Raw genomic sequence first — 12,081 nt, 5'->3', positions numbered from 1 at the left:
CTTTAAGGTTGAAGCAAATATCAAAGTCAGGGGATATGGTCAAACAGAAGTCAAGGTAACCGGAAACGTAATAATAGTAACACATAGTCCATGCACTGCATGTCCCTGCTACAAATCATCTTTTTCAAATCGGTCCTAAACCCTGATGCGTCTTCAGATGGATTGTTCACTAATACCACGCAGTACATAGAAGAGGAGTCAGAGATGTCATAATTTTACCCTTGGATTTCAGCTTTTAACCTACTGGGAGCCAAAATTTAGCTGGATTTCAGTAAAAGGGGCTTCCATTCTGCTGTCATGGGCCAATGTGTATGAGATTTGATCAGGGACTTCCCTCATGATATACCTTCTTTGAATATAGGACAAAGGCCTGCCACTTAGTAAAATTCCTAGTTTACATGTTCCACAGAAACCTGATCAGTGAAGTTTTCAAAACGGCCAAGAAACATCAAAACAAAAACATTGTCAACCTTTTATATCTTGGTACATGGTGCTGTGAATGTGCCAACTGTTTGTTGATCTCACTCCTGTTTTGAAATGCATTGGGGTTTTGAAGACAGGCATAGAAGGGCACCTAAATAACAGTGATTAAAATGAAAGCAAAAGCTAAATGAATAAAATGCCACCGAGCAATATACTGATCCAAGACAAACGCATCTTTCAGTCAAAAATCCTATTTCAATATAATTATGTTCCCCACTTAAAGCACTGATAAATATATCGTAATGCATTTTTTAAATTCTTTATATATAAAATGTAGGGGACAGACAAATCCAAATAGACATTTTCTTTACAACAATGACAAAATCATGAAAATCTAGACTTTCAAAACTCAGTGAAATTCACAAAATAACCAACAGCAAAACATAATTCTGATGAAGTACTCCTTTTTTTTTTGCCTGACAAAAGAGAAAGACACTGGGTCATTGCACTTCCTCAGAGTCCAGAGGGCACAGCTGGCATGGCAGCCCTCGTTCCAGCCGGCACAGTTCCCCCGCTGAGATCTGCACAGGTTCCTCCGTCTCAGAGAACAACAGAGCAGCGGGAAATAAAAGAAAAACGGTGCAAAAGTGCTTCCTGCTTCCCCCTCAACCACCTCACCGGCCCTCATAAACCCACCTAGCCCATCTATGTGGCCCCCTTCCTCTCCCCCTGGCTCTCTCCCTCTGGCGCCCTTCCTCTCCCCCTGGCTCTCTCCCTCTGGCCCTTTCCTCTCCCCCTGGCTCTCTCCCTCTGGCCCCCTTCCTCTCCCTCTGGCCCCCTTCCTCTCCCCCTGGCTCTCTCCCTCTGGCCCCCTTCCTCTCCCCCTGGCTCTCTCCCTCTGGCCCCCTTCCTCTCCCCCTGGCTCTCTCCCTCTGGCTCCCTTCTCCCTCCAGGTGAAAACGTGCTTTTTTCCCCCCTGTACTGGACAAAAATACAGCAATGTGCACTGACTACAGTACAGCTACTTCAGTGTATCACTCAAGACATACTATATATGTATGGGTCCTGACCAGCTGGGGTGGGAGGAGTATGGTGATTTCTAATCATGTTGATAATGGAAAACCTAACCATCTCTTAGAATGATATCCTATTATGGCAATAAAGTGGCTTGGTAATAGTTGCTCACCTGGGTTCATACCTAACCCTCACCTTACACTTCCCCATACTGTTTGCCCCCTCCCCCCCCCCTCTCCATCTATTGGGGAGGAGGGGGTGGGACGTTGAGAGGGGGGGGGGGGGAGATGCAAACTTGCATCAGTGCCATGGAACCACCAGCACATCCTCACCTCGAGAAGGATGACTTGAGCCATGAATTGGTTGCATGCTTATTGCTTATAAAGACACTCAGACAGGAGGAGAGAAAGAAAAAAAGAAGAAGAAAAAGAAGGCCAGCGGATTGATTGCTGCTGCTAGTAGCTATCGTGCAAGTAGCTTGATGAGATTGGCGCACATCTCAAAGAACTCTATGGTGTGGCTGCCCGGGCGGGGGTACGCGATGCCGTCGCCCCCGGCGGAGTCCACAGACGAGGTGAGCGAGGACGCTAGCGAGCCCTCGGAGGGTTTGGCCGGGGTGGCGGCAGGCACGGGGGCGGAGGCACCGTCTCCCTTGGCCTCGGCCACCTCGGCATCGTTCTTAAGGGTCGTGCGGTAGTTCCCCACGGAGCCCGAGCGGTGGGGGGTGGCCGTGCCCGATTTAGTCTCTAACATGTCATCTGGAGGACACAGGAGGAAGAGTGTTGACATCAGTTAGTGACGGAGTGAATGGCAGAGAGAGAGTGAGGGTGAATGGCAGAGAGTGAGACAGAATGACAGAGTGAATGACAGAACAAGAGAGAGACATTCAGTTGGATGACATGTTTAAGATGAAGTCAAGAAACAAAAATGCCTTTGAATATAAAGCCTGAAAGGAGGAATTTGGTGTAGCAGTGGCATGTGCTGGTTGCAATGAAGCTAGCTAGCAACTCACCGTCGATGCTACGGAAGTCGAGAAGGTATGTCCTGCTGTCCACCTGGTAGAGCTGCAGGCTCATCTTGGTTTGCATCCCCGTGACTGGGTTCTTCCTCCGCACGCGCAGGTAATATGGGTTTGCGACCTGCCAAGCGTCACAGAAGATTTAGGGCACGTTCTCTTAAACATCAGTTGACTGCCCTGATTTGGGAAGGAAAGGGTTTGCTCAAAAGTATTTGCTCTCTAAAAGTTAAGTATCAAAATGGCTTCCTAGCGTTTAGTATTAAGGGCTGGTGGCCTCGTTATGCCAGGTAGGATACACATGCTGAGCAAATTACTGTGCAAATTATATTTATATACCCAGCATTTTCTATCAATCTTGTTTTAAACTGAATTCATTAATCAATCAATTATGTTGTCATGGCAATAAAGGAATTCTATTCCATCTGCCTCATTTGATGTAAACAGAAATTGGCCTCTTGCCCCATGAACCATGCTGTGTTGATCAACGCTTCATTAGCTTCTTCTCAAACACAGGTGGAGCTGGCTGGACTCATCAACAAGGACATGTCTGGTCAAGGACAGCGATCAGTTGAGGATCAGGTCAAATGTTTTGTAAACATTTTATTTTTTTATTTGACTATGTTGTTTTCCTTGGCATTAGAAATTGGTTAGATAAGTAATTGGAACGCTGTGGTGGGTCATGAAAAATAGTGAGAAGGCATTTTTCCAGCTGTTCACTATTTAGCACACAACAGAATGTCAAGAGACCGCTCTGAAGTTCAGGTCGAAAAGTCATTTTACAGGAAAGAGCTCTTATTTGAGAACTTAATCCGAACTGAGGCACGGTATCAGTTTTACTACCCGGTGCCCATTGTGAGATAGAACCACCAACAGTTGCCATTTATCAGCAAACGTCTAAACAGGAACTGCTTTATCACTCTCACACAAGTTCAATGCCACTGCAGCTGATAAGAGGCTGTATACTTACAGTACTGAAAATAGCTCCTGAGTAAGAAACAACATTCCTTAAGAAGCGGTCGGGCGAAAAAACACAACAGAGAAAAGAAAGAAAAAAAGAATGAAAGAAAATCCGCCCTGCGGCACCGCTGAGGGGTTACGTCAAATAATATCCAGCGGGGAAGCTGTGCTTCGTCAGCAGGGTCTCTCCAGTGTTAATCAGGAGACCCAGGCTCTGATAGAGGCAGGGAAGGGCAGGGTGAAGGGGCACGGGCCCCTCCAACACATGAACTCTCCGTCTCGTGACTCACCCACTGTCAGAAGCTAAGGGGTTAGAGCCCGAAAACCCCCCTATAGCTTTGATCCGTTTCTTTGCCTCTCCTCACTTGCCCCCAGCCCTCTCCTTCTCACCCTACCCCCCTCCCCTCCCCCTCCCCTTCCCGTCCCCCTCCCCTTCCCGTCCACCTCCCCCTCCCGTCCCCCTCCCCTCCCGTCCCCCTCACCTTCCACTCGTAGTCCAGCTGCTTCATGGCGCGGCACACCTCCGACATGATGTCATTGGGCCGGCTCTGACTCCGGATCCCCAGGTGCCACTTGGCCCTCCTCACCCCCTGGTGCTTCGACTTCTGGGGGTTCAGCTCGTCCAGCGTGTGCCGGGGCCTGGGCGTGGTCTCGGCCACCAAGAAGGGCGCCACCCGCTCGGGGTGGGGCTTGATGCCGGCAGCGGAGGCGGAGGACGCGGTGAGGTGCTGGTCGTCCAGGAAAGAGTCCGGCGGGCTGGAGGCCAGGTAGAAGTCCTTCGCCTCGCTCATGATGCGGCGGTTGTCGATGATGAGGTGGTAGGCCACCGCCAGCGGGTCCTGGTGGTTGCGGCTGTAGAGGCAGGTAAGCACCTCCTCCTCGGAGCACTCGAACTTCTCGCACACCTCCTTCAGGGCCTCGTCGTCGATCATGTTGTTGCTGTAGGACGGGTCCTCTGGGAACAGGTACTTGGGAAGGTCCTCTTTGAACCACTGGTCCTCCCTGGGGGGGGGGGGCATGAAGACAGGACAGTCAAATCAAATCAAATCAAATCAAATCAAAATCAAATCAAATCAAATCAAGTCAGCTGGTAGTCAGTCAGGTGTCGACAACTGTTTGTGTGCCGTCTGATTTGCCTGGACCCTGGAAGTCGTCCGCACCGAGGCCCATTCAGACGCGGGACAACCCATCGACAAAAGACAGCACGTATCGGGGTTTCGAAGAAAACTTACCGGATCTCTTTGATGGTGGCTCTCTTCATGGGATCCACCTGGAGCATGTGCTTGAGCAGGCTGATCACGGCGGGGTTCAGGTACTGCGGCGTGAAGAAGATCCCGTCGCAGATCTTCTTGAAGAGCGTGGGCACGTGGTCGTCGTCGAAGGGCAGCGTGCCGCACAGCAGAGCGTACAGGATCACCCCGCTGCTCCAGATGTCCACCTCTGGACCGGCGTAGAGCCTTGGCGACGGGACACACACACACACAGACACACACACACACACTCTCTTTGGAAGTGTACCAAGCTCACGTAGCGTCGACTCCAGCCCATAACAGGTGTCGCATTTGACTGCAGATGAAGGAGGTCAAAAGGGTTCAAATCCCACCACGTACGTCACTTTTAGATGAGAGCGTCTGCCAAGTGACAGGAAGGCAGGACGACCATATTTAATGGCGCTTTCTAGGACAGCGGCTAAGGAAATACACTCAAACGAACCACATCGGCCGTTCCAAATGTTGTGGTACGTGGATGTGGCGACTCAGTACCTTCCGGAGATGACCTCGGGGGCGGCGTAGTTTGGCGAACCACAACTCGTCCGCAAAAACTCTCCGTCTGACATCATGTTGGACAGCCCTAAAGCCAGGAGCGCAGACAGTTAGACTGGAGCCGTGGGCTGTGTGCTTGTGAGCGGGGTAAGTGAATTCGATATGGAGATTTCCCTTCTCAGCTGACTGGACTGACTCCCTGTATGCTAGACGCCTGTGCTGTTTGCTGCCCCCCCCTTCCCTCTCACTTTCTCCCTAGGTCTCTCTCTCTTTCTCTAGTTCTCTCTCTTTTCACCCTAGAACTCTCTCTCTCTAGCTCTCTCTCTCTCTCTCACCCTAGACCTCTCTCTCTCTCTCTCTCTAGTTCTCTCTCTCCCCCCCCCCCCTCCTCCCCTCCCCTCAGGGCCTCTGCTCCTTGACAGACTGACCTCTTGCTCTCCCTACGGTGGTGTTCAGCTGTGTGACATCGGGGTGAGCATAGCTGGGTCAAGCCAAGTGCGGGATTCGGTGTGCCTGCCCAGCGCTCGAGCGTGCGCGTCGGCTGAGCCCGGTAGGAATGCGCGCGTGGGACTCACCGAAGTCGGCGATTTTGGCGTTCATCTGAGCGTCCAGCAGCACGTTCTCAGGCTTGAGGTCCCTGTGGACCACCATGTGTCTGTGGCAGTAGTCCACGGCCGAGATGATCTGCTGGAACAGACGGCGGCTCTCCTTCTCCTCCAGCTGTCCCCCGCGGAAAAAAACACACGCATCAAGGACACACACACACAGCAGGGTTCACACACACGCACACACAGCAGGGTTCACACACACACACATCCATACGGGAACGTGTGAGTGTCTGGAGCAACGCCGGAGGCTTCCGGAGATCCGGTTGGGTTTGGGGTTACCTTTCCGTTTTTGCAGATGTAGTCAAAGAGCTCTCCTCCGGAGACGTACTCCATCACCATGAAGATGTCTGTGGGCGTGCTTATCACCTGGTACCTGAGGCCGCACACACAAACATTACTGAGTCAGTCCGTCTCAGACACAGACACGTTAGCTCCTATGAAAATACGGGGGTCTGTGTCAGGACCAGACCAGAAGGGTCAAAGTCCGGAGGCTCGTTTCTATTGTCGACCACGTAAGTCAGTGTTGAGACGGGGACGGCTTTGGAAATGATCGACAGGTCAAACTGCAGTCGCATTGACAGTCAACACTTGACTGAGCTGTAACGAACGGCGTTGAGCACATTGCTAAAGGGTGAGGCCTGGAACACATTAGCGACAACACGACCGCGACACAAACCGTCCCAAAAACAACAACAGCAGCACACAGACATTGCATTACTTGTTTGAACATGCTGTGTTTATGTCAACGGATGAACGAGTATAGCGTGGGCGCACAAATGGGATCCCAGAGAGCACAACCACTTGGCAGAGTTGCCGTAGTGAAACTATTTTGATAGGCCACAGGGAACAGGACTTTACACACAGGGAAGGATGCCCCTGGGTTAGGGTTTGGGGAGAGGAACGACGGAGATTCCTTTCGATATGTTGCTTTTAGCTCGAGAGGATGAACTTAACAGGGAACATCAAATGGAAACATTCTGGTTAGGTCCCAGGAGACCACACCCCAGGAAGTAACCCCCCCCCCCCAAAAGACCTCACAACCAATCAGGGACAATTTGGGAAACTGCAGCAGCCAATCGGGGAAGGCTTTCCTACATGGGGGAATTTATCTGATGATAACGGATTCTTTCAGAGTTCCCATCATATCATGTACTGTGACGACAAAATAACAAAAGTGTAGCTCTCGCTAAAACACAAGCCGGACACAAAGCACCTGTCTGACCAAGAGAGGGGTTGTTAAACAGACAGATGTAAAAGAGAGAAAAAGAGAGAGATGGATAGGGACAAAAGGAAACGGGCATGGAGGGAGTGGAGAGATAAAAATACAAATGCACTCTGCGCACTCTAAAACAGCACATGGAAACCTAGGAAAAGATGGGTGGGTGGGACTGTGTGGGGGTGGGGGGGGGGGATTAGTCTACTGTGAGACAGGCGTGTAATCTGGGACTTACAGCTTAATGATGTGGGGATGCCTGAACAGCTTCAGGTTCTGGATCTCCCGGCGGATCTTGCCCACCACGTCCAAACTGCGGATCTTCTGCCTGTTCAGGATCTTCACGGCCACTTGGTGCTTGGTCAGCTCATGCTGGCCCACTACAGACAGAGGGGGAGAGAGAGACAGAGAAAGACAGAGAGAAACAGAAAGAGAGAGAGAGAGACAGAGAGAGAAGAGGGAGTGAGGTAAGGACGTTTGTTCGTGTGTCTGTCTGTGCGTGTGTGTGTATGGGGGGGGTGGGGGGGAGGTAGTTGGAAAACATTGCCTGTGGGGGGGGGGGGGGGGGAGTTAGAAATAGCCTTTGGGGCAGGAATTAGGAAAACAGTCTAGAGTCAAATATTTGAAATGTATCAGTTCAAAAGAAACTCCAACCCCACCCAGCTATTTCCAATAGTCTCCAACTTGATCTGTCTGAAGGGTTGTGTTCCATACCAACTGTCTGCTACGGCCCTTAAGATACACTCAGCAAAACATGCCTGGGCAGACACGAGGCCCAGCCCACCTCTTACCCTTCTGACCCTGAACTGCAACGTAAACGACAACACTGGCCGAATTGACAAGGACAGTGAAAAGCAGGTAGATGAGATGGCCTGACACAGAAAGGCAAACAGCTCATATTGATCAAGCAGTTGTGCTGACCCGGTGGAGTATTAACCCAGCAACCAGTCAACTAGCACGTAGTGACTCATTGAGTAAATTGCCCAACCGGCTCTGCATTTTTGAACAACTTCGCCGGAAAGGGGCCTGATGAAGTAAGCATTAAGGAGTTATTCATTGGTGGTTTAAGATAAATCTCTAACACTGAACGGCATGTTAAGTTAAACTGGCCTTGCATTGGTTAGTAGCCAAACTTTAGTACTAACTAAGTACTAGGCATTAAACTAGTTAAGTAATAATCACATTGCTACCCAGGTAAACGTAAAACAACCAAGTATAGCTAGCTCTAAGTACCACACTAAGACAGGTTAACAAACACCATACATTTACAGGCCACACACACACCTGAACTGCGTTCTTTTCTCACACAAAAACATCTGCCTTCAACGGAAATATGCTGCAACTACTTGAGTAAATATGACTGAGAACTAACTTAGTGGCTAGTGCTAGCTTACAAGCTCATCTCTTCCGTGATGACAGTTTAACAACCAGTGGATGTTGCTGACCACCCGTCTTTAGCTCTTAACTATCTAGCCCTTAGCTAGCCTCGACATCAAGCTTCCACGAGCCAGACTATTCACTGGATGGGAAACTTGCCATGCCACTGAAATACCAGCTTTAGTTTGAGGAATCCCTAGATAGATTGCAACTTATCAACAAGAAAATAGGCACCATAAATTACTGTGTAACGGAGAGAGTGGGAGAGTAAGTAATGTACATACATACATTGTCAACATAAATCTACATCAATTCCAGTAAATAGACGGGGCCGTTCAAGCAAACTGGACAACAAGTGTTGCACGAGTAGGCTAGCTTGCTTCTCATTTCCACACACACTCCCTCGCCAGTGAACACGATAGAAGACAATAACACGTACCTTTAACTTTTCCGAACGTCCCCACTCCAAGTGTGTCTCCAAGAATATAATGTCCAATCTTCACTCTACCTTCATGTTTCTGTTTATCCGTCGCCATCTTCCCGCAGTGGCCTTGCTGAGAAGCTAGCTGGCTGCTGCGGGCAGACGGGTCTGACTTGGCTGCGAGAGAAACTGGGAGGGACGCAATACGAAATAAGCAGTTCCGGGTGGCACAACACTGAAGTCAGGGAAAAACTTGTTTTGTTATTACAAATTAAATTACATTGAGATATTATTCAATTATTTTCTACATTCTACTTTAAGGTCAAAAATACAACTTGTATATTTGTTGCATGCTTGTAAATGGCATGTCTATATTATGTGGCGTACATTCAATTAGCTAGCTTACTAATGCACCACTAACCAAAATGTTAGCTAATAACATACAGACCCACACACAAAATAGTCTACTGTCATTAATAAAACATACACTTCACACCCTGCTCAAATTCTCCAATTATTCAATGCTAGCTAGAAAAAAGCGTACTGTGAACAGCTCTTTGGCAATAAACTTGTTTATACATTGTACACATGCAGGAAAGGCTAAATAGAAAAACAATTAGAACCGGTCTCCGGAGCATAGTGCCAAACTTGTCTACCTGCCACAAGATGGCGCTAGCATCCTGATTATTGGTAAATACTTTCCATCTCCCCACATTTCTTTTGTTTATATAGTTTCAAACTGATCTCAATATCATTTATCAACATCCATCCTCCAATCCAAACCTCGCAAAGTTAATTTGCAACTATCATTGATTATAAGAGTTAATTGTGTATCATGATAAAGTCATATAAGTTCATGAACAGTAGGATTTTCATGCATGAGAAAGCAGTCACAAGCTCAGGGGTTCAGCTCGACCACATTAAATCAGAGCTGACAACTCCTGGGGTTCTGCCCAAAAAGCCATTACCCCCCTCCCTCATCTCTCTCTCTCCCTTTCTCTCTCTTCCTCTGCTGGATATCACTTAAGCAAAGTGAGGGCTGTAGTGCTTCGTAGGTTGTATTGACTGCAAGGAAGCTTTCCAGCAGAGCCTCTGTTCTTCCTAAATAAGGTTTCTCAGATACCATGCAGACACCAGACCAGTCAGTGAACCAGCCAGTCAGTCAGTCAGTCAACCACCAACCCAGCATACCCAGTCCACTAAAACGGTGTCCCCTCTAAAGGCAAAGCCACGAGGGCAGCAGACAAAACAGTTGGTTCAACAGGGCTAGCAACAGTTCTCTCTCTCTCACACACAAACACACAGATATAGACACACACAAGGGAACTACACACACTACACAGCAGGCATTGCTGGGTGTCTGCATGACTCATGGTAAGACTGAGCCAGCTTGACAGTGTTGGTCTGACTGGATGTAGGTAGTGACGGTCTCACAGGTGGAGGGACACGCGTACTCCTGTGACTTATTCCCCCATGTAAGTCAGGTGATGCAGTTGAGGGTTTGAAGAAACGTGTTTGTACATGTAGTTCTTTCAAATAGCTGCTCTCTATTGCCCTCAGTCCCTGCTGTGAACTGCACAGTCCGGGAGCGAGCATCCCCAGTGTCGACACCCACACACAGAAACTCTGGCTCTACATAGATGGAACACACACACACACACACTTCACCCCCAATGCTTGGATGACACATCAGTGTTGTCAGCTCAGTGGGGCACAGACAGGCCCTGGGAATTGCCAGGGAGGTGCCAGGAAAGAGGGAGAGAGAGGGGGGTTAAAGCATTGAAGCTCCAGCACTGGTGCCTATGCCTACTCATCCAGCATGAGTGGAGATATCCTGATCCACTTTGAACACCCGGCTGCCTTAACACAGTTCCCCCTTTACGGGATCATTTTGGAACACCTCAGTGATGTCTCCCTGACTACGGAACCTTTCCATTAGGCTTTTTAAAAGAGAAACTGTTCAATACAGTGCATTGGGCAGAAACGCGGATGAGTTCATTTGAACAGTAACTCGAGCGGTATTAGGGAGTTATTTTGGGGTAATTGCCCCACTTCTTGTTTGAAACGCACATACACACATACACATACACACACACGCACACATTGCTGCCATGCCTCTTAAAGTAGGTCATACCACAAGCAATGATCCATTGTGCGGTGTGGCTCTTCTGGAAGAAAGAAGGCTGTTGGCATTCAGCACCATGGGAATATCCTCACAACTTACTCATTACAATCAAGTCATGCCAGTACAATCGTTTATACAATCGTTTGCAAACATTGTTGCAGCCACATTGGCCTCAAAGTAAATGAATATGGATGAGGGAAAGAGAGAGGGAAAGAATCACAAACCCCCTAAGACCTAACAAAACCCTAGGAGCTAGCCCAGAGCTAGTTCACCAAAAGATTTGCAACAATGAACCAACAATGAATCTAATCTCAATAATATCGCTGTGGATCCACGCAATCTGTATTGTGTTGTTCCACAATATTAGTTTCCTGTTATAAGGAAGTGTCACGATGAAAAGTGGCTAATCTGTTTGACTGGCTGTCATATGAGCTCTTGAACTGATACAAACACACGGGCTCCTTTCCTCTCTCTCTACCCCTCCAGAGACTGGTACACAATAGGACTTCACACGTCTATCACCGACAACCATCATTCACAGCTGGGAGAGGGATCCAGACAGGAAAGACTATTACCCTAAAGCCTTCTCTCCCTGGCGCCATGGCAATGAAGACTTAATCTCCGACCCCATGCCAGGTCAGGACAGATGGCGACCTCCTCACTAAGAAACCATGGAAACGACCCGACTGATGTCAGATGTCATTCCAGCCCCATTACACCCGGTCCTGTCAATCAAGGATCCATATTTGAACATGGAAAAAAAATATCAACGTTGAACCACATTCTGAGATTGTTTTGTATACTGTATACTTCTATGGTGTATTGCCAAATATTATACAGTATAGACAAACTGTAAAGTAAAGTAAAACAACAAACAAAATATCTAGATGGATATTATTACTAATTTACACATGGAACATTTTCAGTCTGTTCAAATATTCCTTGGACATTGCTGACACTTCAGCAGTCCTGCTGCACATCCTGTCCTTTGCACTGTACCTCTGATAAATGTTTTTGTGTGACTGGGGTGGGTGGCAGGCTGAGGGTGAACCAAGGGTCTTTCCAAAGTAACTGCCCTGTGAGTCAGAAACTGTTCCAAAGGAAGCGCCCACCAATCCGAACTTTAGCATCCTCAATCTCCCCCAACGTGTTCCTGATGACA

At 48.5% G+C, this 12,081-nt stretch overlaps 1 protein-coding gene across 1 annotated transcript; it reads right to left on the bottom strand.

Moving 5' to 3' along the window:
* Window positions 1-1,709: 1,709 nt before the first annotated feature.
* Window positions 1,710-9,351, bottom strand: prkaa1 (protein kinase, AMP-activated, alpha 1 catalytic subunit). The gene is made up of 9 exons (XM_047014357.1): window positions 8,813-9,351; window positions 7,235-7,376; window positions 6,063-6,156; window positions 5,751-5,895; window positions 5,176-5,263; window positions 4,645-4,869; window positions 3,895-4,414; window positions 2,450-2,576; window positions 1,710-2,195 (listed from the first exon to the last, which is right to left on the bottom strand). The coding sequence occupies exons 1-9, from the start codon at window positions 8,907-8,909 to the stop codon at window positions 1,900-1,902; spliced, it is 1,734 nt and encodes a 577-aa protein (XP_046870313.1). The 5' UTR covers window positions 8,910-9,351; the 3' UTR covers window positions 1,710-1,899.
* Window positions 9,352-12,081: the final 2,730 nt, after the last annotated feature.

This window comes from Hypomesus transpacificus, unplaced genomic scaffold, assembly GCF_021917145.1.
Source record: "Hypomesus transpacificus isolate Combined female unplaced genomic scaffold, fHypTra1 scaffold_241, whole genome shotgun sequence".
Classification (NCBI taxonomy): Eukaryota; Metazoa; Chordata; class Actinopteri; order Osmeriformes; family Osmeridae; genus Hypomesus; species Hypomesus transpacificus.
Note: the sequence above shows the minus strand (reverse complement) of the source record. Positions and strands in the feature narration are given on the sequence as shown.

What these genes read in the sequence shown, in the direction of transcription:
- prkaa1 (XM_047014357.1), bottom strand. Translation starts at nt 8,909, where the DNA reads ATGGCGACGGATAAACAGAAACATGAAGGTAGAGTGAAGATTGGACAT. An exon ending in GACGTTCGGAAAAGTTAAAG is followed by an intron (nt 7,377 to 8,812) that starts GTACGTGTTATT and finishes CTCTGTCTGTAG; the next exon opens with TGGGCCAGCATGAGCTGACC. An exon ending in GCCACCATCAAAGAGATCCG is followed by an intron (nt 4,415 to 4,644) that starts GTAAGTTTTCTT and finishes CCCCCCCCCCAG; the next exon opens with GGAGGACCAGTGGTTCAAAG.